The following is a 24,988-nucleotide window of genomic DNA, read 5'->3' on the forward strand; positions in this document are numbered from 1 at the left end:
CTACAGGCGTTCCCCACCGTGTATACTGCCCAGCACGTGCAATCCTAGCCATATATACACTGCCCCATAACATTCCCACCATAGTAGTTCCCATTACATGGGCTTCCCACCCTAGGCATTTCCTACCGTGCACATTTCCCTCTATGCACCATATGCATTTTCCACCCTATGCATTCCCCATCATGTATACTACCCACCATACGCATTCCCCAACGTGGTACCACCCCCCCATGCGCATGTCTTACATGTATACTCTCCACATGTGCATTCTCCACCACATATACACCCACCATATTCTGTACCATGTATACTACCCACCATGTGCGATCCTAACCATATATGCTCCCCACGATATATACACTCCCCATAACAGTCCCACCAAGTCCTCACTATGCAGGCTTCCCACCACAGACATTCCCACTATACACATTTCCCACCATGTTCACTCCTCACTACATGCACTCCCCACCGTGTACCTTCCCCACCACTTACATTCCCCACTATGTACATTTTCAATTATAACATCCATTATGACATTCTTCAGCATAGACCTTCCTCACTGCAATTAATGTAGAAGCATCTAGAAGATTTTGGAGTCAAGGCTCGTCACATCTCCTTGTTCATCAGATTGTATTTATTCCTATTAGTGAATTTAAACATCTCTTCATATAATTGCTGATGTTTTGGATTTAATTTTATCTGAAAAGTCTCTTCATTTCATCGGTCTATGTTTTCCTGTTGGAATATTTGTTGCTGTCTCAATTTATGGAAATGTTTAGATATTACAGATTTTGTTGGTCATTTGGGTTGCAGCATATTTGAACATTTATCATTTTTCTTTTGATCTTGTTTTTCATAATTTTACTATATGAAAGTTTTAAGTTTTATCTAAAAATGTGTCTATAATTTATTTTTATAGATATGGTTAAGCTCTTCCCACCTCCTATACAAGAGTGTATTCATAGTTTCCTAGATCTTCCTGTGATATTTTTATCTTTGCATTTACTGGATACTTAGTCTTCATATAATTTGAGATTGTTTTCCCAATTTTCCCTCCTCCCCAATATACCATTCTAGTTGAAATAGTATTATGTACTTGTATTCATTCCATAATTTTTCAGTGCTAATTACAGTAACATTACATGTATACATTTATTCATTTGAGAGATAATAATTTTATTTCATGCTCTCCATTTGTTGAGATTTTGTCTTTCAATAAGATTTCATGGTTTCTGTGCCTTTTGTGTTAAATTTGTTCCCAAGTACTTTGCTATTTTGGTTTGCTATGGCGAATGGGATGCACTTTTCTATTTCTACTTGGTGCCTATTTTCACAGTTAAGGAAATCTTAATTTGCATGTACTTTGCTTATCTTATAGCTGGTCACTTGCCCAAAAATATTTCTAATCAGTTTTTAAAATAGATTCTCACGAAATACTTGTATCCTTTTTCCTGTCCCACCAATGTTTATTTCTAAATTCTTCTTTTCATAAGTTTCTTAGGCCAATGGCCTTTGAACTGGTATATGCCTGTCTTTAGGGGTATGCAGAGGCTGCAAAAGGGTGTGTGGGCACAGGTCACTTAAGAGACCCCAGATCTCCAGCTCCTGGAAAGTTCTATTTAAAGCAGTCCAGCTGAGAACATGATGTGCAGAGTATGCTCTTCATTTTCTATACTGTTAGAATCATTATTTGTACACTTGAAGAAGAAAAGCAAGCCCCAGATCATCCCACCTATCACTGCACTACACTGCCCTAAAGCATCAGAACAGGAATCCAATGTGAAACGTGGATGTGGATGTGCAGGCAGTTAGTGAAACGTGGATGTGGATGTGCAGGCAGTTAGTGAAACGTGGATGTGCAGTTAGTGAAACGTGGGTGTGGATGTGGATGTGCAGTTAGTGAAACGTGGGTGTGGATGTGCAGGCAGTTAGTGAATGGCTCTTATGCACAGTAAATCATTCCATCAGTCAGTGGTTTCTGTTTCTTCGCCTTCAATGCAATTGAAGAAGGACCTAATAGAATTTTTCATCTGAATTTATAATGAGAACACTGTGTGTCCTTCTGTGTCATACAGATATCAGGCATTTATCATCTACCTCATACTTACTATATCCCCTGGGCTTATTCAGGCATATCTTCGGACTGAAAGCACAATCACATGATGATGATCCTGTCAACTTAGTGATTTAAAATACTTGCTCGACAAGGGCAGGATTTGGCAATTTTGTGTATTTTATATAATATAGACTAATACGTTTTCAGAATCACCATTCCCCTCTATTTTTTTTGCAGGTAACAGAAATGAATATAAGCTCTATCCCGAACTTCCCAGCTATCACGACAGAGTTGGTAAATCAATAACCTTCTATGTTATAAATGACTCATATTCATCTTGTGATCACAAACTTCCTAACCAATCTGTTGGTTATGAAAATCGGTGAGAAATGTCCAGCCCTTTTCTTTATAGGATATTTACATTCTTTTGAGAAGTACTTTATTTAGAAAATGCTGTGCTCAGTCCTCTTACCTGCCTTTCAGATAGTGAGGGTGATAGGAAGCTGGGTAGGAAGCGTGTGCTCAGGACAGTGTGGCGGAGCCAGGGAGCCATGGTATCGTCTGAAGAGCACGTGAGCTTTGAATTATGATTTGATCCTAATTGCATTTTCTTTGCATTTTAGCCCCATACATTTTATATTTCTAAGAATTTTTTTCTTTTATTTTTTAAGCTCAAATGTTTTGTTATTATTGGGAAATACTTTATAAAACTTGTTAAGATTTACCATAGAAAAAATGGTCCTTCCACCTATCATCTTTAAATATTCTTCAGAAACTTTCCTGGAAGGAATTGAGCAATTATTTGCAAATGTGAGTAGGATACAAATTGAGGGCAAAATTAAATAGTCAAAAAGTAGTCCGTTTATTTTTCCACATTGAATACTTCTGTCACTGGAGTCGCAAAGCTATATGCTGCTGGATATATAACAGTCAGAGAATTAAACATTTCATGTTAATAAAATACCAAAAAATTAGGTACTCAAGCATAGTTTTAAAATCTATATCATACAGATAAAAGTATGTCGTAAAGGTCTCTTAAGCAGCATCCCCTGAAGAGGTCCATTTTCCTGATGGATTTAGGGTGGGTGACCTTTCTTTTCTCCCTGGCTTCTCCTCCTGGGGGTCCCCTCTGGTTTTTCCCAGCGGGTTCTTCTCCGAGGAGGCTGAGCGTCTGCTCTCAGAGTCCTGTATGGAGAGCAGGTGTGATGGCCTGGGGCTCACCCACAGAAGGTGTTGTGCTGTGTCTTAGTATACAGACAAAGCTCTGAGAGGTTTTAAAAACGTGTTTTACCCTTTGTGGTTCACAGCCGTGTTAGAGGCCATGTTAAAGGGAAATCAAAGCTTTGTCCTTTGGATGCACGTCCTTTAGACGCAAAAGTGATTACAGTATAAATGTTTACACCAAGACAGCGAAAAAACATCTAGATTTTTATCTTACTTTTGAAGACTCAAGATTAGACTTAGATTTGTTTATCTAGTTGATACACAAACTTCCTAAACTTGACAAGGTGAGCTGACTGGCTACGTGCTTGGGAAGGAAGGGCATCCTGACAGAGAGACAGAGCTGAGGGAAGCTGGCTGCAAAAAACTGAGGCCACGATCCCCCAAGGAATGTCGTGGTCATGGGACACTGGGAACAAGAGTTCCTTTCGTCAGAAACTTCTCATAAATGGCACCAAGGAAAACTGTTTCATGACATGGAACTAAACTCTAAGTGGGCTGTGGAGACAGAGGTTCCGGTCTGAATCCTGAACTTTCATTTTCCAGTCGTGTGATCCGTGGCTGTTCTTTGGTTGATTCTGTGTTTGTATTTGACGATACGACAAGGTACATTGTTACTCAGTTACAAGTGAGTTAATATTCCTCTAGCACATTCTCCAAAGAGGCTCTTGAAGAAAAAAGCGGGAGATTTACGTCCAATTTTTAAGTAAAACTTATTTTACATCACTGTATTTTTTAAGAAGCAGTTGTGAAGGCATTTACCTGTTAGCAAGGATTTCCTCATGTCTGCTTACCATCATTGCACAGAAAGTCACAGTTACATGGCCCCAGGGCCTGAGCCTGAAATCAAAACCCTGATGGAGCAGGTCATTCAGTCCTCCACGAGCGAGCTCCTGAATCTGTCTCAGCCCCACAGACGGTTGTCAGGCATGACCATCCGCAGCATCACCTGTCCTGTCCTCCCACCATCTTTGGCTTTGCCCTCTGGAAGTTCCAGCTGCGTAGTTCTTGGGCCTCTCATGCCTTGCAAATGTACAGTGCAATTTTCCGATCTTCCCTGTAGGGACTCTGGAAGGAATGATTTTGTAATCACAAGCCTGGACCCTCCTACGTATGCATTCTTCCCTTCCTCTTTCCCATCCCATACCTGTCAGGGACAGGGTTCCTCAACCTGGGCACTTCACACAGTGTAGGCTGGATAACACTTTGTTGTAGGGGCTGCCTTGTGCCTCAGAAGGTCCTTAGCAAAGGCTGTGCTCCTTGGTTGTGACCTTCCGAAGGCTGCGGCTTTTCTCCTGAAACGGATCAGGCCAGGTATGCTGACTGCACGGGGGCTGCCTTATGCAGGCTCCATGAGAAAGTGGACTGGAAGTCAAACAGGGACATCCACAAGGCAGCCTTCCTAATCATGGGCCTCAGGGCAGCTGCCAATCACCAGTGCTGACTGTAATCTCACTCTGCTTCCTGTTTGGGAAAAATAACCCCTACTTGAACTAAACCTGATTATAAAGGAAATGGCCAATTCCCTCAAAGATCCTTCAGATTTTTTAAGTCCACGAGTATAAAGCTTAAAGACATATGGTGTGTAGAAGGAAAGGCATCTGTGAACATCCAGCTTTTTAGTAACTCAGTGGGGTTTGCTTCCTGGTAACCAGGAAGGGCCTTCTTCGCGTAAGGAATCATCACTTGGCTTACCTTTTTTTCGTGGAATCTTTTGTGGGTATTAAACTTCTCATTGTGAAAATTATCTCTAATATTTACATTAAAGAGGAACTTTAAGTCATTTGGAGTTTTTCAAAGAAAAAAATTAACAGGGTGCAGCACTCACAGGCTGGTGAACTGTTACCTCAGAAAGCAGATAGGCTGCTGGCTCTGCCAGCTTCACTCCTGTGGTTTTCAGGTGGATGGAGTTTCTCCAACATGACTCTCCTGTACTCCTCCCAGGAGGCAGAGGCACTGATGGTGAATTGGGGGAGGAACCGGGTGAGGCATTCAGCACAAGGAACAGAGTCAATTCACTTCTTAGCCTCAGGAAAGGAGAAATGTCAGATCGCGGCCCTCAGACCTTCAGCGGCACCCTTGCCTTTTAGCTGCGTTGCCCCTACCCTCGTCTCCCACTCTGCTTTGTCCTCATTTCATCAGGAATCTGCACTTCAGAGAAAATTAGGCAATACCTGAATGTGAGGGCAGGGACTAACCAGGTCTGTTATCTCTCCTTCTTTCTTTTCTTAGTTCATATTTATTTCTCTAATTATTCATCATAAAATATGTTCCTGAAACTGCTTAGAACCAATTCAGTTATCAGGGATTCCCCAGAGCCATAGCAGCAATGTTATTTGTGTAGACAGGATAACCCAGCGATGCCAGTGGCACACTCATCCTTCCAGAACGTTTGCCTCATAAAAGTAAATGCTCTGATAAATGTCACTTTGGTCTGTTGAGCACAATTTAACATTGACGAGGTTGCTGAGGGTCTTGGACAACCTGGAGACACACTTCATTGGATCCTGACTTTGGACAAATCACTTGACATCTTTAAGGCTCACTTTCAACTTCTGTGGCGTGGGGTAGGAGTAGCTGGCTCATTGCAGTGAGCGCTGCCCACCATGAGTGCCCCCCTGTGACTGCTGGCCGCGGTGCCTGAGAACACGCAGTGGCGGCTCTTCCCAGATGCACATCGATCGCCGCCGTTATCACTGTCATTGTCCTTACTATGTGTTTTTGATTTTATAAATGAGATTGCAAGAGGATAAATACATGGTAGCTAAGATGGCTACGGCCCCCAGAACGTTCCCTGATGTTCACAAGCACTCTTCTAATTCGCTTCTTCCTACTATCTAACATGTCTGGGAGACGAGGGAGAAGAGTTCCTGGAGGGTGTCCACTGGTGTGGTTAATCAGGATGCAGCTTTAGATGTGGATGTACCGCACAGAATCGTGAACAGGAGATTCCCAGGACGGGTTTTCTTCAGCGTCAGCTTGCACCCTGATCTGATACAGGGAAGCGAGGCCTGGGCACCTGCGGACCCTCGTCCAGCACAGCTCCGTTAACAGCGCGGCAGCAACTGCTCCTACGTGTGTGCAGCTTAACCGCGTGCTCAGTTTAACTTGCTTCTACTGTTTCTAGACTATGTCAAAATTTTATTTTGGTGACATTCTTTTAACCTTATTTCTTAAGATTGATAAACTAAAAGTAAATAAATATTAAAATATTAAATAATATTTTAATATATTATGTATATTGTATATAATATTCCTATATTATTTAATATAAAATAATACAATAAAATATTTTAATAAAATATTTAATTTTATTAATTTTTAAATATTTTATTAAAATATTTTATTTATACTATTTTATTAAAATATTTTATTTATACTAAATATTTTATTTATATTTTTATTTAATTTAAAATATTTTTAATATATTTACATATTATAAAAATAAAATATACAGAAATTCTTTGTATTATAGAAAAAAGCAGTATTTATACCAGTATTATCTCTAATTTAATTGTATCATTCATGATTAAGTAGAACTCCACTAGATGGTACATACTTTAAAGAAAGAACTGTAGCACCATCTTGTGTGAGCTACAAATTCAGGTTTTAGTAAGTGTAGTTTAAAGTGTTGGCTATTTTTATTTCTTACTGATGGACCAAGTTCACATTATAATTATTGTTGTTGTATTAGGGGTTCAAATAGGACCTGGCTGTAGAATCTGGTTATTGAGGTTTTCTATGTGTCTGAACATCTAATTGCCCAATTTATGCACAGAATTCTATGAAACACAGAAGCATCAGACTCCCTAGAGCTGAGTGCTTAAAAACTGTTTCATTGTATCTTTATGATGTTATATGGTTTATAATATTTAATGTCCTTTATTCATGTTAACTGCTCAATTCTCAAAGTATTTTCTTCCTTCTACAATACTTGGTTATACACATTGCATTGAAATATTTGTGAAACATGTAGAAATGCTTCTACCTGTGCTAATTCCAATTTCATCTCTGATACTGAGATAATAGATCAGTTAAGCATGGAAATGTGAACAGCCACAAAGCCCAGGGAGAAGTGTCTGCTGATGAAACAGCAGACCACGGCTGGGCTGCAGTTCTCAAGCCCAGTGAGTACAGAGCCGGGTTTTCAAGTCCAGTCTCCTAGGGTTTGACCATGAGCTCACATACCAGCCTTTGTCCAGCATCTGTCATCCACGAGGCTGTACAACTGTCTTAGCCCCTTCCAGCTGCTGTAACAAAATGCCACAGCCTGGGTGGCTCATAGACAACGGAATTTTATTTCTCACACTTCTGGAGATTGATTCCAAGATCAAGGTGCCAGAAGACGAGGTGTCTGGCAAGGGCTGTTTCTGCTTCACAGATGGTGCCATCTTGCTGCACCCTCACAAGGAGGAAGGTGCAAGAAGGTCCCTTTGGGCTCTGTCTGTAAGGACACTGATCCCATTCATGAGGGGAAACCTAATCACCTCCAGAGACCCCACTTCTAACAACATCACCTTGGGGTTGAGGATTTCAACACTTGAATCTCAGGGGGACACATATTTAGACCACAGCAATGACTACTCTATTAAAATGGAAAAAAAAAACATAAGTTGTATTATCTCATAGATTATTCAAAATTCTGACAATTTTAACCAGAAGCATGTGCTAAATCCATAGTTAGGTATACAATAATGTGCAGACAAAATAAGTCTAATAATGTGATGCAAATTGCAGACTGTGTGCTGTGGGTTCTGCCAGCCTCCAAGACACCAGCATGCCAAGCACTAAGTGGTTAATTTTTATCTTACCAGCAGATACTCCCAGTTTTTCCCTAATGAACATAAATATGTGAATACTTTTTTCTTGTTTCAGGCAATTTAAATCCACTCATAGAAGTGACAGCACTGTATTCATTTGAAGGACAGCAGCCTGGGGATTTGAATTTTCAAGCTGGAGACAGAATCACAGTAATATCAAAAACAGATTCGCAGTTTGACTGGTGGGAAGGAAAGCTTCGAGGTCAAACTGGCATTTTTCCAGCCAACTATGTAACCATGAATTAAAGCTTATACCATTTTCTTCTTTGAGAATTACAAAAAAAATTATTTCTACATTGGCAGGATTTACTAGTTAAGCAATGTTTAATACAAATTTACAAAAAAACTTCTATAAAATTTCCATTCAGTATCTAAAATATTTTGTTTTCCTATATAAAAAGAGTTGCCCTACATATCTTTAAATACTTTGTACTAACTTTATCACATATGTTGTGTCATAGACTGTCCTACAATTTATGTGGTCATAGTTCTTTTGTGAACATTTTCAAATATCATGAAGCATTTGACCTGGCTATGTACATGGTAGCTGTATTTTAATTTAAGAATTTTGAGGGTAGCGCCATGAATGCCAATTCATACATTTCTATTTGCAAAGTGACTAGCGAAAAAGAAATCAGCTTACAGGAGGTATTCAGTAATGTTTAGAGTTGTGTTAACTAGAATATGAATCCTTAGAAATCATCTTTATACCTTCAAAAACTGTACAAATGCATTTATCATAGAAAGATGAGTACAAGAAGTCTGACCACCATGTATTTAAAAATATGACATACCAACTTTTCTTCCTTATGGGGCTACGTTTGTTCATTTCCAACAGTAGATACTTACGGTGACATGGTTGACTGGTCTCTAAATAAAATTTTAAAATGTTTACTAAGTGGATATTTCAATTTTGTTTTCTTACTTTTTGTAAGGTAGGCAGAGGTCCTATATCTCATATGCAGGGTAAAATCCCCCTCCATTTGGGATCCCTGAGCTCCAGACCCCCCTCTCCAGCTGTGCACCTCGCAGTTCCATCTGGACAAGGAACAACACCGCAGGCCTCATAGGCTCAAATCCAAGCTCTTCTTTGTCCCCACTTAGCCTGCTCCCCCGCCCCGCAGTGTTCCTCTTCAGGAAATGGAAATTCCATCCCTGGATGTCCTCGGTCCTCAGGGTGACTTCAGAGCCATCATTCATTCTTCTATCTCATGCCCTCTATCAAATTCACCATAGATTCTGTTGCCTTTCAGACACTCGCTGACCCAACATTTTTGCTCCCCCCATGCCCACCCCGAAGTGAGCTGCCCACTCAGCCCCAACTCCCCCCTGCCCGCCCCGAAGTGAGCTGCCCGCTCAGCCCCAACTCCCCCCTGCCCGTCCTGAAGTGAGCTGCCCGCTCAGCCCCAATTCCCATGTAGACTCCTTGCTTCAGCCCTGCCTCCCCCAGCGAACCCTCCCGAGGGGAGCAGGTGCACATGGCACCGTTTGTCCTCCTATTCACTCTTCACTGCCTTACGTCATATGCACACCCATGCATTTGCCTTTATTTATTATACCTTCTTAAGACATGGAAAATGAGAATGAAGTCCCATGTTATCTTCACCCGGAAAGAAGTAAAACATGATTATTTCCTTCTTTCTAATCCCTTTCCAATCACCACTGTCTCCTGACTCAAAGGGAACACACCCTGAGTTTGCTGTTTTGAATTCCACATATTTCTTTACATTTTGACTACATATATTTGTGTCCTTAAGCACTATATGCTATTTCCTTCCATGCTTTTAAACTTAAAAAATTTAAACTTTTAAGCTTATAAAAAATACAATAAATTTACTCATTTACAATGTACTTATTGTAAAGAAACTGCTTTATATATTCAAGGAATTAAAAGAAAAAGTAGAGAATTTCAGCAGAAATTTGACACCATAAGAGAGAATTACATGAAAAACGTGAGGCTGAAAAGAAAAATAAACTAAGAAGACAATGGATTTAACAGTCATTTAGACGTACCAGAAAAAAGAATCATCGACCTGAAGGCAGATTGGAAACACGTCCAGCCTGAAAGCTCAAAGAACTGAAAACACTAGAAAGACCAAAAGAGACTTTATGGGATAAGGAAAGAAGGTGTAGAAAGTGAGGCATGAAGGTTCTCGTCAAAAAGTGGAGAGAAAATCAGCAGATGCTGGACGTAAAGACAGAATGCCTGGGCATAGTCCAAAACTGTACAGACATCGAACTGCAGAGTTAAGAATTACTATGAACTACATGTAGAATGAACATGTGCACATCATATAAAACTGCTGTAAACCACAAAGATAAATCTAAAAAGTAGATGAGATGTTGATTAATGGGTACAAATGCACACTTGGAAAAAATAAGACCAGGTGTCTGATGATCATTCGGGTGACTACAGTTAACATTAGTCAATTACACATCTCAAAACAGCGAAAAGAGAATAATGTGGATGTTCCTAGTGTAATGAAAAGATAAATATTCAAGGTGCTGAATATCCCAATGCCCCTGATTTGATTGTACAAATGCATCAGATTATCACATGCATATAAAAAACATGTACATCGATTACATATCCATCTTTAAATGCAGATGAGAACTTTACAAATCACTAAGATGATAAACACCACAATAGAAAACGGACCAAAGGTTTCATTGATTTCATCAATGAAAATATATGGATACCAAGTAGGAACAGGAAATGATGTTCAATCTCTTTAACAACGAAGGAAAGCAAATAGAAACTGAGAGTGAGGTGTTGCCATACAATCTCTAAATGGCTAAAATGAAAACAACGGATGATATTCCGTGTGAATGAGGGTATGCAGCCTGGAAACTCCCATGCCCTGTGGCTAGAAATGCAGAACTGTGTGGTTACTTTGGAAAGCAACATGGCAGTTTAACTTCTAGCCCAGAGATTTCATACTTGGGTATTTGTCCAGGAGAAATAACAATACATGTCCACATAAAGTATTCCAGGATGTTCATAAGAGCTTTATTCATAATGACTCCAGACTTGAGGAAATCCAAATCTTCATCGTCTGTTTAGCGGATGGAAAGAATCTGCTCTACCTGCACCATAGAACACGACTCAGCAATAAGGAATGGACCCTAATACATCAACAATATGGCGCATCTTTACAGCATTTTGCTTCATGTCAGAAGTCAGACACTAAAGACTACATAAATCCATTTACATAAAATTCCTCAAAAGGCAAAATTAGAGTAATGAGAAGCAGATAAATATTTGCCAGGTGCCCATTGATTTTATATCCTGAGACTTTGCTGAAGTTGCTTATCCGTTTCAGGAGTTTTTGGGCTGAGGCGATGGGGTCTTCTAGGTATACTATCATGTCATCTGCAAATAGAGACAATTTGGCTTCCACCTTTCCTATTTGAATACCCTTTATTTCTTTTTCTTGCCTGATTGCTCTGGCTAGAACTTCCAGTAATATATTGAATAGGAGTGGTGAGAGAGGGCATCCTTGTCTAGTGCCAGATTTTAAAGGGAATGCTTCCAGTTTTTGCCCATTCAGTATGATATTGGCTGTTGGTTTGTCATAAATAGCTTTTATTACTTTGAGATACGTTCCATCGATACCGAGTTTATTGAGGGTTTTTAGCATAAAGGGCTGTTGAATTTTGTCAAATGCCTTCTCTGCGTCGATTGAGATAATCATGTGGGTTTTGTTTTTGGTTCTGTTTATGTGATGAATTACGTTGATAGACTTGTGTATGTTGAACCATCCTTGCATCCCTGGGATGAATCCTACTTGATCATGATGAATAAGTTTTTTGATTTGCTGTTGCAATCGGCTTGCCAATATTTTATTGAAGATTTCTGCATCTATGTTCATCATGGATATTGGCCTGAAGTTTTCTTTTCTCATTGGGTCTCTGCCGGGATTTGGTATCAGGATGATGTTGGTCTCATAAAATGATTTGGGAAGGATTCCCTCTTTTTGGATTGTTTAAAATAGTTTTAGAAGGAATGGTACCAGCTCCTCCTTGTGTGTCTGGTAGAATTCGGCTGTGAACCTGTCTGGACCTGGGCTTTTTTTGTGTGGTAGGCTGTTAATTGCTGCCTCAACTTCAGACCTTGTTATTGGTCTATTCATAGTTTCAGCTTCCTCCTGGTTTAGGCTTGGGAGGACACAGGAGTCCAGGAATTTATCCATTTCTTCCAGGTTTACTAGTTTATGCGCATAGAGTTGTTTGTAATATTCTCTGATGATGGTTTGAATTTCTGTGGAATCTGTGGTGATTTCCCCTTTATCATTTTTTATTGCATCTATTTGGTTGTTCTCTCTTTTATTTTTAATCAATCTGGCTAGTGGTCTGTCTATTTTGTTGATCTTTTCAAAAAACCAGCTCTTGGATTTATTGATTTTTTGAAGGGTTTTTCGTGTCTCAATCTCCTTCAGCTCAGCTCTGATCTTAGTTATTTCTTGTCTTCTGCTGGGTTTTGAGTTTTTTTGATCTTGCTCCTCTAGCTCTTTCAATTTTGACGATAGGGTGTCAATTTTGGATCTCTCCATTCTCCTCATATGGGCACTTATTGCTATATACTTTCCTCGAGAGACTGCTTTAAATGTGTCCCAGAGGTTCTGGCACGTTGTGTCTTCATTCTCATTGGTTTCGAAGAACTTCTTTATTTCTGCCTTCATTTCGTTGTTTACCCAGTCAACATTCAAGAGCCAGTTGTTCAGTTTCCATGAAGCTGTGCGGTTCTGGGTCGGTTTCTGAATTCTGAGTTCTAACTTGATTGCACTATGGTCTGAGAGGCTGTTTGTTATGATTTCAGTTGTTTTGCATTTGTTGAGCAGTGCTTTACTTCCAATTATGTGGTCAATTTTAGAGTAGGTGTGATGTGGTGCTGAGAAGAATGTGTATTCTGTGGATTTGGGGTGGAGAGTTCTGTAAATGTCCACCAGGTTTGCTTGCTCCAGGTCTGAGTTCAAGCCCTGGATATCCTTGTTGATTTTCTGTCTGGTTGATCTGTCTAGTATTGACAGTGGAGTGTTAAAGTCTCCCACTATTATTGTATGGGAGTCGAAGTCCTTTTGTAAGTCATTAAGAACTTGCCTTATGTATCTGGGTGCTCCTGCATTGGGTCCATATATGTTTAGGATCATTAGCTCTTCTTGTTGTATTGATCCTTTTACCATTATGTAATGGCCTTCTTTGTCTCTTTTGATCTTTGTTGCTTTAAAGTCTATTTTATCAGAGATGAGGATTGCAACTCCTGCTTTTTTTTTGCTTTCCATTAGCTTGGTAAATCTTCCTCCATCCCTTTATTTTGAGCCTTTGTGTATCCTTGCATGTGAGATGGGTTTCCTGGATACAGCACACTGATGGGTTTTGGATTTTTATCCAATTTGCCAGTCTGTGTCTTTTGATTGGTGCATTTAGTCCATTTACAATTAGGGTTAATATTGTTATGTGTGAATTTGATACTGCCATTTTGATGCTAAGTGGCTGTTTTGCCTGTTAGTTGTTGTAGATTCTTCATTTTGTTGAAGCTCTTTAGGATTCAGTGTGATTTTGGAATGGCTGGTACTGGTTGATCCTTTCTATGTGTAGTGCCTCTTTTAGGAGCTCTTGTAAAGCAGGCCTGGTGGTGACAAAATCTCTGAGTACTTGCTTGTTCGCAAAGGATTTTATTTTTCCTTCACTTCTGAAGCTCAGTTTGGCTGGATATGAAATTCTGGGTTGAAAGTTCTTTTCTTTAAGAATGTTGAATATTGGCCCCCACTCTCTTCTGGCTTGTAGTGTTTCTGCCGAGAGATCTGCTGTGAGTCTGATGGGCTTCCCTTTGTGGGTGACCCGACCTTTCTCTCTGGCTGCCCTTAGTATTCTCTCCTTTATTTCAACCCTGTTGAATCTGACGATTATGTGCCTTGGGGTTGCTCTTCTTGCGGAATATCTTTGTGGTGTTCTCTGTATTTCCTGCAATTGAGTGTTGGCCTGTCTTGCTAGGTGGGGGAAATTTTCCTGGATGATGTCCTGAAGAGTATTTTCCAGCTTGGATTCATTCTCTTCGTCCCCTTCTGGTACACCTATCAAACGTAGGTTAGGTCTTTTCACATAGTCCCACATTTCTTGGAGATTTTGTTCATTCCTTTTTGCGCTTTTTTCTCTGATCTTGGTTTCTCGTTTTATTTCATTGAGTTGGTCTTCGACTTCAGATATTCTTTCTTCTGCTTGGTCAATTCGGCTATTGAAACTTGTGTTTGCTTCGCGAAGTTCTCGTATTGTGTTTTTCAGCTCCTTTAATTCATTCATATTCCTCTCTAAGTTATCCATTCTTGTTATCATTTCCTCGAATCTTTTTTCAAATCTTTTTTCAAGGTTCTTAGTTTCTTTGCATTGATTTAATACATGATCTTTTAGCTCACCAAAGTTTCTCATTATCCATCTTCTGAAGTCTAATTCCGTCATTTCGTCACAGACATTCTCCGTCCAGCTTTGTTCCCTTGCTGGTGAGGAGTTTTGGTCCTCTCTAGGAGGCGAGGTGTTCTGGTTTTGGGTGTTTTCCTCCTTTTTGCGCTGGTTTCTTCCCATCTTTGTGGATTTGTCCGCTGGTCGTCTGCGTAGTTGCTGATTTTTCGATTGGGTCTCTGAGTGGACACCCAGAATGTTGATGATGAAGTATTTCTGTTGCTTGGTTTTCCTTCTACCAGTCTAGCCCCTTCGCTGTACGACTGCTGAGGTCCGCTCCAGACCTTGCTTGTCTGGGGTGCACCTCTAGCAGCTGTGGCACAGCGAGGGATGCTACCAGTTTCTTTTTCTGCTATCTTTGTCCCAGGATGATGCCTGCCTAATGTCAGTCTTTTGGATATAGAGGGGTCAGGGAGCTGCTTGAGGAGACAGTTTGTACTTTATAGGGGTTTAATTGCTGAGCTGTGCGCTCTGTTGTTCCTTCAGGGCTGTTAGGCTACTATGTTTGATTCTGCTGCAACAGAGCTCATTAAAAACCCCCTTTTTTTTTTCTCAAATGCTCTGTGTTGAGGGGTTTGGGCTTTATTTTTGGATGTTCAATGAGGTGTCCTGCCCAGCTAGAAGGCAGACTAGCCACTGTTTGGTTGCCAGGCTCCGCCCTGCTGTTGTGTGATTCGCCCTGTTCCTGCAGGCTCTGCTGTGGTCTCCACCACGCCCTGCGGTGGAGTCTCTTCGTTGTAGTGTGTTGCCTCAGCAACGGCAGGCTGCGTCAGCAGTGGGCGTGTATCTCAGTAGGGACGGGTTGCCTTGGCAACGGCTAGCTGCGTCAGCAGTGGGCGTGTATCTCAGTTGGGGCGGGTTGCCTCGGCAACGGCTGGCTGCGTCAGCAGAGGGCGTGTATCTCAGTTGGGGCGGGTTGCCTCGGTAGTGGTGGACGCCCCTCCCAGACAGAGCGTCTCGGACCGTCTGCTCGGGATAGTTTGAAATCGCGGTTTTGTTCGTCCCACTGGGTATCCCAAACGATCTGTCCCTGCAATCCCCTGGGCTGGGCTACTGTGCAAGTCTCGTTCAGTCTCAAGTCCAGCCCTCTCAAGTCTCAGGTTGCCGGTTCAACAAGGCACCCGGACAAGCGCGCCCTGTGGGGATTAATGGGTAGGGCCGGCCGCCGCCGCCCCGGCTGCCGGCTTTGCCAGGCAGACCTACTGCCTGGCGTCCCGTGTCTTTTTATACTTGGGAGTTTCCCCGTTCTGTGGGCAACAAAGATCAGTCTGGAAATGCAGCACTGACTCACCGTTTGCGGATTCAACGCGATCTCCAATCCTGGGTTGTTCTCACAGCGCCATCTTGAGTTCCAATCTCTTCTATCAAACTTTCAATGTCATTTTTCACAGAATTAGAAAACACTATTCTAAAATTTATGTAGAACAAAAAAAGAGTCTGAATAGCCAAAGAAATCCTAAACTAAAGAACGGAGCCAGAAGGATCACATTACCCAACTTCAAACTATACTACAAGGCTACAGTAATCAAGACCGCATGGTGCTGGCACAAACACAGACACAAAGACCCATGGAACAGAAAAGAGAACTGGGAAATGAAGTGCATACCTACAATCATGTAACTTTTGCAAAGTCAACAAAAACAAGCAATTGGGAAAGGACTCCCTATTCAATAGACAATGCTGGGATAAACTGGCTTGCCATATACAGCGCATTGAAACTGGACCTATCCTTTTTACTATATACAAAAAGTAACTGAAGATGGATTAAAGATTTAAATGTAAGACCTCCAACTATAAGAATCTTAGAAGAAAGCCTAGGAAATAGCATTTTGGACGTGAGCCTTGGGAAAAAAATTATGACTAACTCCTCAAAGGCAATTGAAACCAAAACAAAAATTGACGAGTAGGACCTAATTAAACTAAAGAACTTCTGTGCAGCAAAACAACCTACCAACAGAGTACACAGACAGCCAACAGAATGGGAGAAAATATTTGCAAACTATGCATCTGATGAAAGTCTAATATCCAGAATCTATAAGGAAATTAAACAATTCAACAAGCAAAAAGTAAATAATTCCGCTAAAAGGTGGGCAAAAGACATGAGCAGACACTTCTCAAAGGAAGACATACAGGTGGCCAACAATCATAAAAAATGCTCAAATCACTAATCATCAGAGAGGTGCAAATCAAAACCACAATGAGAGATCATCTCACACCAATCAGAATGGCTATTACTAAAAAGTCAAAAGGTAGAAAATGCTGGTGAGGCTGTGGAGACAAAGGAACACTTGTACACTGTCGGGTAGGAATGTAAATTAGTTCTGCCATGGTGGGAAGCAGTTTGAAGACATTTCAGAACATGCACTCATATGTTCATCCCAGCACTAGCAAAGACATGGAATCAACCTAGGTGTCCACTAGTGGTGGATCACATAAAGGAATGTGGTGCACATACACCATGGAATACTACGTGTCCATAAAAAAGAATGAAATTACCTCCTTTGCGGCAACATGGATATAACTGGAGGACATTATCCTAAGTGAACCAATGCAGGAACAGAAAACCACCTACTGCATGTTCTCCCCCACAAGTAAGATATAAACAGTGGATCATGGACATGAAGATGGAAACAACAGACACTGCTTGAGAGGGGAGGGATCAAGCAGGGGCCACAGAACCTCCTACTGGGTGCTATGCTCACTGGACACAGAGAGAAACCATATCATCCTCAATAGAGAAAAAAAGAGAGGCAAACATAGGAAAATTAAACAGTTTGAAAAGGGTTGCAAAGTCTTGAAAGTCTAGAGCTTAAGACACATTCTTCTGAATCTGTAGAAATATTCTATGTTTAACACAAAATTCTCCAAACACTATTTGTATATCCTAAGATGTTTGCCCTACATTTTAAACATCACTAACAGTCCACTTTTGTTAATAAAAAAAAAAAAGATAGTCTCAGAATCCAAAATACTCATATATGTGTCTTCAGTATTACCTACAGTTCAGAAGTTTATCGAGAGTTTCTTTGTTTGTTTGTTTCTTTGTTTTTGTTTTTTGAGACGGAGTTTCACTCTTGTTTCCCAGGCTGGAGTGCAGTGGCGCGATCTCGGCTCACCGCAACCTCCGCCTCCTGGGTTCAGGCAATTCTCCTGCCTCAGCCTCCTGAGTGGCTGGGATTACAGGCACGTGCCACCATACCCAGCTGATTTTTGTATTTTTAGTAGAGACGGGGTTTCACCATGTTGAGCAGGATGGTCTCGATCTCTTGACCTTGTGATCCACCCGCCCCGGCCTCCCAAAGTGCTGGGATTACAGGCTTGAGTCACCGCGCCCGGCCGAGAGTTTCAAATTAGACTAAAAATGCTTGAGAAAAAAACAACCAGAGGCGCTAAGTCTCTAATTGGGCCTCTTGTCACAGAGCGCAGAAGGTGCCTTCCCCCCACTCCCTTCCATTTCCGTGTCCTCAGTGGCTGCCGATGTGGTCACCGGATCAGCCGAAGGTGCAGGGAGCTGCTCAGGGCTCCAAAGACCGCGCCAAGCGGGACAGGCAGAGCCGCCAACGTCCACAGAGACGGCGATTGAACTTTAACAGCTGCTCCCCACGTTTCTGTTACCACCAAACCGCTTCCCTCCGCTGACGTCTTCGCTGGTTTAAATCTGGTCTTTCCTGCTTCCGAGAAAGTTAACACGAGGCCACGCGGGTTTTCCGACGTCGCCGACAGTCCCTGCAAACACCAGGTGGTGAGACGGGAAAGTCGTCGGCGGGAGCAGCGAGCGCGGGCCGCGCGGTGGCTCCGCGGGTTCCCGGATGTGCCGCGCGGTGGCCGCGCGGTGGCCCCGCGGGTTCCCGGAAGGGCCGCGGGGTCGCTCCGCGGGTTCCCGGATGTGGCGCGCGGTGGCCCCGCGGGTTTCCGGATGTGCCGCGCGGTGGCCCCGCGGGTTCCCGGATGTGCCGCGCGGTGGCCCCGCGGGTTCCCGGATGTGCCGCGCGGTGGCCCCGCGGATTCCCGGAAGGGCCGCGGGGTCGCTCCGCGGGTTCCCGGATGTGCCGCGTGGTGGCTCCGCGGGTTCCCGGATGTGCCGCGCCGCGGCTCCGCGGGTTCCCGGAAGGGCCGCGGGGCTGGGCCTGGACACGGGGCGCCTTTACACCCGCTGCGCCAGCGATCCCGCCGGGCGGTCACTCTCCCCAGAAGTCTGAAACGCGAACCCTGGTCTTGGGTCAGATTCCCGCTCCGTTTGGCCTGGCGTTGTGGGCAGACCACGGGATCTGGAGTGCTCGGTCCCAGGCCCGTTCTGCCCCCGCTGTGCAAACGGGGAGATTCACGCTGCCTCACCGCCCCCCGTCCCCCCATCCTCTAACCCCCTCCCACCCCAGCCTCCTCTGTGAAGCACCCACTTGCTGGGATTCCCAGGGGCGTCGGGAGGAAGGAGGCCGAGACTCAGTGCTTTCTAAGTGCCCCTAATTCTTCCCTGGGGCAGCACGAACCATCCAGGCAGCTTCATTCCTACGGGGTACATACCAATTTCCATGAAAAGGTAACCTGGACTTTTTTTTTTTTTTTTGGCTAAATTAGAAACTGACTAAATAATTCTCACATTCCGTAGGGAACAGCCTCACACAACAGAAGGCTGTCCCTTGTAAAAGCAGCCTTCACACTCACAACCTCCCTGCAGTCAGAGTCATCCGAAATGGAATGACTGCAGGGTCTTCTACAATGGCGATAACAACTCGTTTACTGATTAGAAAACAAAAATAGATGAATTTTACAGAGAAAATCCAGTCTATCCACAGCCGTGAAATAAAGCTGCTAACGAATATACCATCACTAACGTGAGATATCAAAAATAAGGGAAATTGAGGTGATGGAGGATGTGGGAACTCTGTGCTTGCAGCTCAGTTCTTATGTAAACCTGAAACTGTTCAAAAAATGAAGCCTATTAGTTAAAAACTAGCTGAAACCACCACTTGATCTTATAATTTAATCCACTTATAAGTAAAACTTTTATTATTAAAGAAAAATACAGCTTTCACTTTTATATGACAACATTGGCCTCTTTTAAAGATTCAAACCCTCATATTTATGTCATGTAATTTAAACTTCTTAAGATAATTAGAGGTACCAGTCAGGGAATGCTCTGAGGATGACTTGCAGAGCTCCCTGTAGTTATCACAGGTACCAGGCTGAGAGTGCTCTGAGGATGACTTGAAGACCTACCTGCAGTTATCACAGGTACCAGGCTGAGAGTGCTCTGAGGATGACTTGCAGACCTACCTGCAGTTATCACAGGTACCAGGCTGAGAGTGCTCTGAGGATGACTTGCAGACCTACCTGCAGTTATCACAGGTACCAGGCTGAGAGTGCTCTGAGGATGACTTGCAGACCTACCTGCACTTATCACAGGAACCAGGCTGAGAGTGCTCTGAGGATGACTTGCAGACCTACCTGCAGTTATCACAGGTACCAGGCTGAGAGTGCTCTGAGGATGACTTGCAGAGCTCCCTGCAGTTATCACAGGTACCAGGCTGAGAGTGCTCTGAGGATGACTTGCAGACCTACCTGCAGTTATCACAGGTACCAGGCTGAGAGTGCTCTGAGGATGACTTGCAGACCTACCTGCACTTATCACAGGTACCAGGCTGAGAGTGCTCTGAGGATGACTTGCAGAGCTCCCTGTAGTTATCACAGGTACCAGGCTGAGAGTGTTCTGAGGATGACTTGCAGAGCTCCCTGTAGTTATCACAGGTACCAGGCTGAGAGTGCTCTGAGGATGACTTGTAGAGGTACCTGCAGTTATCACAGGAACCAGGCAGAGAGTGCTCTGAGGATGACTTGCAGAGCTCCCTGTAGTTATCACAGGAACCAGGCTGCGAGTGCTCTGAGGATGACTTGCAGACCTACCTGCACTTATCACAGGAACCAGGCTGAGAGTGCTCTGAGGATGACTTGCAGAGCTCCCTGTAGTTATCACAGGTACCAGGCTGAGAGTGCTCTGAGGATGGCTTGCAGACCTACCTGCAGTTATCACAGGTACCAGGCAGAGAGTGCTCTGAGGATGACTTGCAGACCTACCTGCACTTATCACAGGTACCAGGCTGAGAGTGCTCTGAGGATGACTTGCAGAGCTCCCTGCAGTTATCACAGGTACCAGGCTGAGAGTGCTCTGAGGATGACTTGCAGAGCTCCCTGCAGTTATCACAGGTACCAGGCTGAGAGTGCTCTGAGGATGACTTGCAGAGCTCCCTGCAGTTATCACAGGTACCAGGCTGAGAGTGCTCTGAGGATGACTTGCAGAGCTCCCTGCAGTTATCACAGGTACCAGGCTGAGAGTGCTCTGAGGATGACTTGCAGACCTACCTGCACTTATCACAGGTACCAGGCTGAGAATGCTCTGAGGATGAGTTGCAGAGCTCCCTGTAGTTATCACAGGTACCAGGCTGAGAATGCTCTGAGGATGACTTGCAGAGCTACCTGTAGTGAGCTACTCTCTGGGGCAGAACTGTGCTCTTTGTTACATTTTTCAGAAGCAAGAGATCCTGATGGATATACATACAAAAGCATGGATTTTGGAAGAACATTCAGTTCCACATGGTTAATGAACTTCTGAGCCTCAGAACACGTTTATCACATGGATTTAACAAAGTTTGAGGAGAATTAACTGAACAAATGAACATGAAAACTCTTACAGTCTCCAAAGTGAGCAAAATGAGGACCACAGCTGGAAGCACAGGCATAGCTGTTTTCATTGCACTCTGCAGACACAGCATGTTTTACAAAGTCAAGGTTTGTAGCAACGTTGCAGACGGCAGGTGTTTCTGTACCATTTGTCCAGCAGCATGTGTTCATTTTGTGTCTCTGTGTCATGTTTGGTAATTTTTCAATAGCTTTAATTTCATTATTATTATATCTGTTTCAGTGATCTGTGGTCAGTTATCTTTGATGTTACTGTGTAATTTTGGGGGAGAGGTATGGCAGACACCTACATAAGAACCTAAACATTAAATGTGTGTGTTCTGACTGCTCCACTGACTGGCTGTTCTCCTGTCTCTTCCCTTCCCAGACTTCCCAATTCCAAGACACAACAATATTGAAATTAGGCCAGTTAATTACCTTACAGTGTCCTCTAAGTGTTCATGAAAGAAAGAGTTGCATGTCTGTCACTTCAAATCAAAAGCTAGAAATGATTAAGCTTAGTGAGGAAGGCATGTCAAAAGCTGAGGTAGGCCAAAAGCTAGGCCTCTTGTGTCAGTTAAACAAGTTTTCAATGCAAAGGAAATGTTTTTGATGCAAATTAAATGTGCTACTCCAAGGAACTCATAAATGTTAAGAAAGCAAAACAGGCTTATTGCTGATGTGAAGAAAGTTTTAGTGGAAAGAAGCTCAAACCAGCCATAAGATTCCCATAACGTTCCAGCTAAGATCACTGATGAAGGTGACTGCAGTAAAAAAGAATTTCCATGCGGATGAAACAGCCTTCTATTGGAAAGAAGATGCCATCTAGGACTTTCACTGCTTCAGGGGAGAAGTCAATGCCTGGCTTCAAAGCATCAAAGGACAGGCTGACTCTCTTACTAGGGGCTAAGGCAGCTGGTGACTTTTGGTTGAAGTCAATACCCATTTACTATTCCCCAAATCCTGGAGACCTTAAGAAGTATGCTAACTGCACTCTGCCTGTGCTCTGTAAACGGAACAGCAAAGCCTGGACAGCAGCACACCTGCTAAGGGCATGGTTTATTGAATGTTTTAAGCCTAATGTTGAGACCTACTGCTTGCGGGAAAAAAAAATCCTTCCAAAATATTGCTCATTGATTGGCAATGCCGATGAAGATGTGCTAGAAGATGAATGTCATTTTCATGCTTGCTAACACAGCATCCACTCTGCAGCCCATGGATCAAGGAGTTATTATGATTTTTAGTCTTATTATTTAAGAACTATATTTCATTAGGCTATATCTGCCATAGACTGTGATTCCTCTAATGGATCTGGGCAGTCAACTGAAAACCTTCTGGAAAGAATTCACCATTCTAGATGCCATTCAGAACCTTCATGACTTATGGGAAATGGTCCCATTATTAAAAAGAACAGGAGTTTTGGGAGCAGTTTTGGGGATTGTTGCTGTGCAAGTTGTTTGTGGTCAAACATATGAAGACAGGGGAGGGGAAGCTCTGATGTGAGCGTGAAGTAGCCCCTCCCCACCTTGAGAAAAGTCTGCCTGAAAGGCAGGGGAAGAGCTAGAAAGAGCCTCTCAGTGCCAAGGAAAGCGACCCAAGAGAGGAAGCAGTTCCCATGCCAAAAAAGACATCAGAAATAGCGTCAAGTGTAGGCACCAAAGTCCCAAGAGGATGGAAAACAGACTGTACTGATGGAGGCAGATCTGGAGGAAGATGTGGAGATCCCATGAATTTAGACGTGGAGTTCTTGGCTGAGCCTGAGATGGAGGCGGCTGAGGGAAAACACGCTACAGAAGTGTGTGGAGCAGGGCAGAGTCTCTGCTACCTCTACGCATACATTCATATTACTTCCCTAAAGGGAATTCAGCAGATGAACCACACAAGTTTTAAGCCTTTCACTATAATCTCAAGAAAGCTTGTTTCATTTTATGTTTAGCAACTGAAAAACGTGTAGAACTTTGAAAGGTGTAAGACTGGTTAGAAATCACATTGGTTACCTATTTTAGTGCCAACTGTATGTAACAATAAATGATAAGAACAACTTTTTATAAGTTACTATAGAAAACTGTTTGCTGCAGACCAGGCAGTCTGGATGTAAACCCTGCTTGTGCCAAGGATCAGTTGGGTGATTTCAGCCAGCATAGGGTCTCTGGGCTCACCTTCCTCAATTTCAAAACAGGGGCCTAAGAGGTCCCTCCGGGTATTGTGGTGATGATTTAAATATGGGCAATGCTTGACACAGTAACATTTACATATTAAGATAATGAAAAATAATAATTTGGAAAGATGGTATGAATGCTAAAAATCAGAGTTTCAAATATGTCAATGATTCATTGTAAAAATGTGCATATGACAAGGAATGGAAAGCATGTACCGAAACTGCTAAAAGGGTTAGTGCTAGTTAATCTGCATGGTATTCACCAACTATAACTATTTATTAATAAAAACAGTTATTAAAAATAAAAATCTGTTTGACAAGCCACACAAGAACCAACAGGGGACCAGGTGGCCTATCCAGGATCCTATGAAGGGGAGAAGGAAACAGATTTGTTGGTTACAGACGTGCCCGAGGGGCTGTTGGCAGCAAGGCCGGCATATCCCTGCTGTCTTACATCTGCACAGGTGGCCCTGGGAGATGGACCACACAGCTGGGGAGGCCCAGCAGCAGCACTGACCCAGATCTGTCAGACGCTCTGCCCTGCCAGTGGCTCAGATGGACTCCTCCAGCCTCTCCTCAGGCTTCCAGGTTCTCAGTGCTCAAAACTGTCTGGAAGTTCCACAGGAAAGGCCACACCTTGTCCTCTGAGCCAGGGGCTGCCTCACTCTCCAGGCATCTGAGGAGTCAGTTAGCAGGTGAAGGGGAGGGAGCGGAGGCCCGGCTGACCTGGAGCACAGAGATGCCTCCTGAGCACTCTCACCTGTCCCCTGGGACATCATCAATTAAAGTCCCACTGCCCAGTGTGCATGTGCACAGGGAGCCAGCTCCACCGCAGAGGCCTGTCTAAACAGAGCTGCCTCCAGCTCAGAACGTAAACACCTGCTGGTGGTCCCTGCTCTGTGGGCTGTCACTGCTGTCCCTTGTAGGCTGGGAGGGCTGCACTGGGGGAGATGAAGCCTCATCTTTAGGGGCCGAGCTCTGGGAGTGGGCTGCTCATTGGCTTTTGAGGAAACAGCTCTGCTCTCAGGACAGAAGGCCTAGCAACTTGAAATGCTTCCAGATTTGCCCATTAGAAGAGCCAGTATAAAACGTTATCCGTGTAGCTCAGAGGGAAATTGGGGAAACAGAAATGCATGTTAGTGAAATAAGAACAAGTTAGGAAAAATAGCAGACAGCATGAGATTGTGCTCTGTCTTCACATCCTACAGGCTAATGCCACGTTTGCACACTGGGAGGTGAATGTATGTGAGGAATGAGGGCACAGTCCTGCACTGAGTGTGGGGAGGGTCCTGGCCTGGTCACCTTCTGCTCCGGGCTGTTCTGACCTGCTGCCCCTCCCAGGCACATGTAACCCTTGTGAAGTGAGAGCAAATAGCAGTGAAGTGACAGAGATTCTGCCAGTGCAAATAGCAGTAAGTAACAGAAGACGTGAAAATGTTGGGCTAAACGTAGCAGAAATTTCTTCTTGTATAAGGAGAAGTAGGGAGGTACAAAACCCAAAGCTGGGAGGCGGGCACTGATGGACCAGAACCAGGCACGCTCCAGCTTCTGCCCTGCGTTTTGGAATTTGTCCTCATCCATCCACATCTCTCAGCAGACAGCCCA

The 24,988-nt window shown here is 43.3% G+C and overlaps 1 protein-coding gene and 1 long non-coding RNA gene across 10 annotated transcripts in view; both read left to right on the plus strand.

Moving 5' to 3' along the window:
• Positions 1 to 8,995, plus strand: part of SH3YL1 (SH3 and SYLF domain containing 1) — a 46,322-nt gene extending 37,327 nt beyond the window's left edge. For 8 of the 9 annotated variants that reach the window (XM_035273368.3, XM_002758066.7, XM_035273369.3 and 5 more), the window contains 2 exons: positions 2,294 to 2,350; positions 8,153 to 8,995. In XM_035273368.3, the coding sequence (XP_035129259.3) occupies positions 2,294 to 2,350; positions 8,153 to 8,343 (248 nt within the window). In that variant the 3' untranslated portion in view covers positions 8,344 to 8,995. The remainder of the gene's footprint in view (positions 1 to 2,293; positions 2,351 to 8,152) is intronic. The other variant, XM_008981224.5, reaches the window with a different exon arrangement.
• Positions 8,996 to 18,599: 9,604 nt separating this feature from the next.
• LOC118147186 (uncharacterized) lies at positions 18,600 to 23,610 on the plus strand. The gene is made up of 3 exons (XR_008476514.2): positions 18,600 to 19,090; positions 21,078 to 21,336; positions 21,614 to 23,610. It is a non-coding gene; the product is annotated as an uncharacterized LOC118147186 (long non-coding RNA).
• The last annotated feature ends 1,378 nt before the right edge of the window (positions 23,611 to 24,988 follow it).

Source organism: Callithrix jacchus, chromosome 14 (assembly GCF_049354715.1).
Source record: "Callithrix jacchus isolate 240 chromosome 14, calJac240_pri, whole genome shotgun sequence".
Taxonomy (NCBI): Eukaryota; Metazoa; Chordata; class Mammalia; order Primates; family Cebidae; genus Callithrix; species Callithrix jacchus.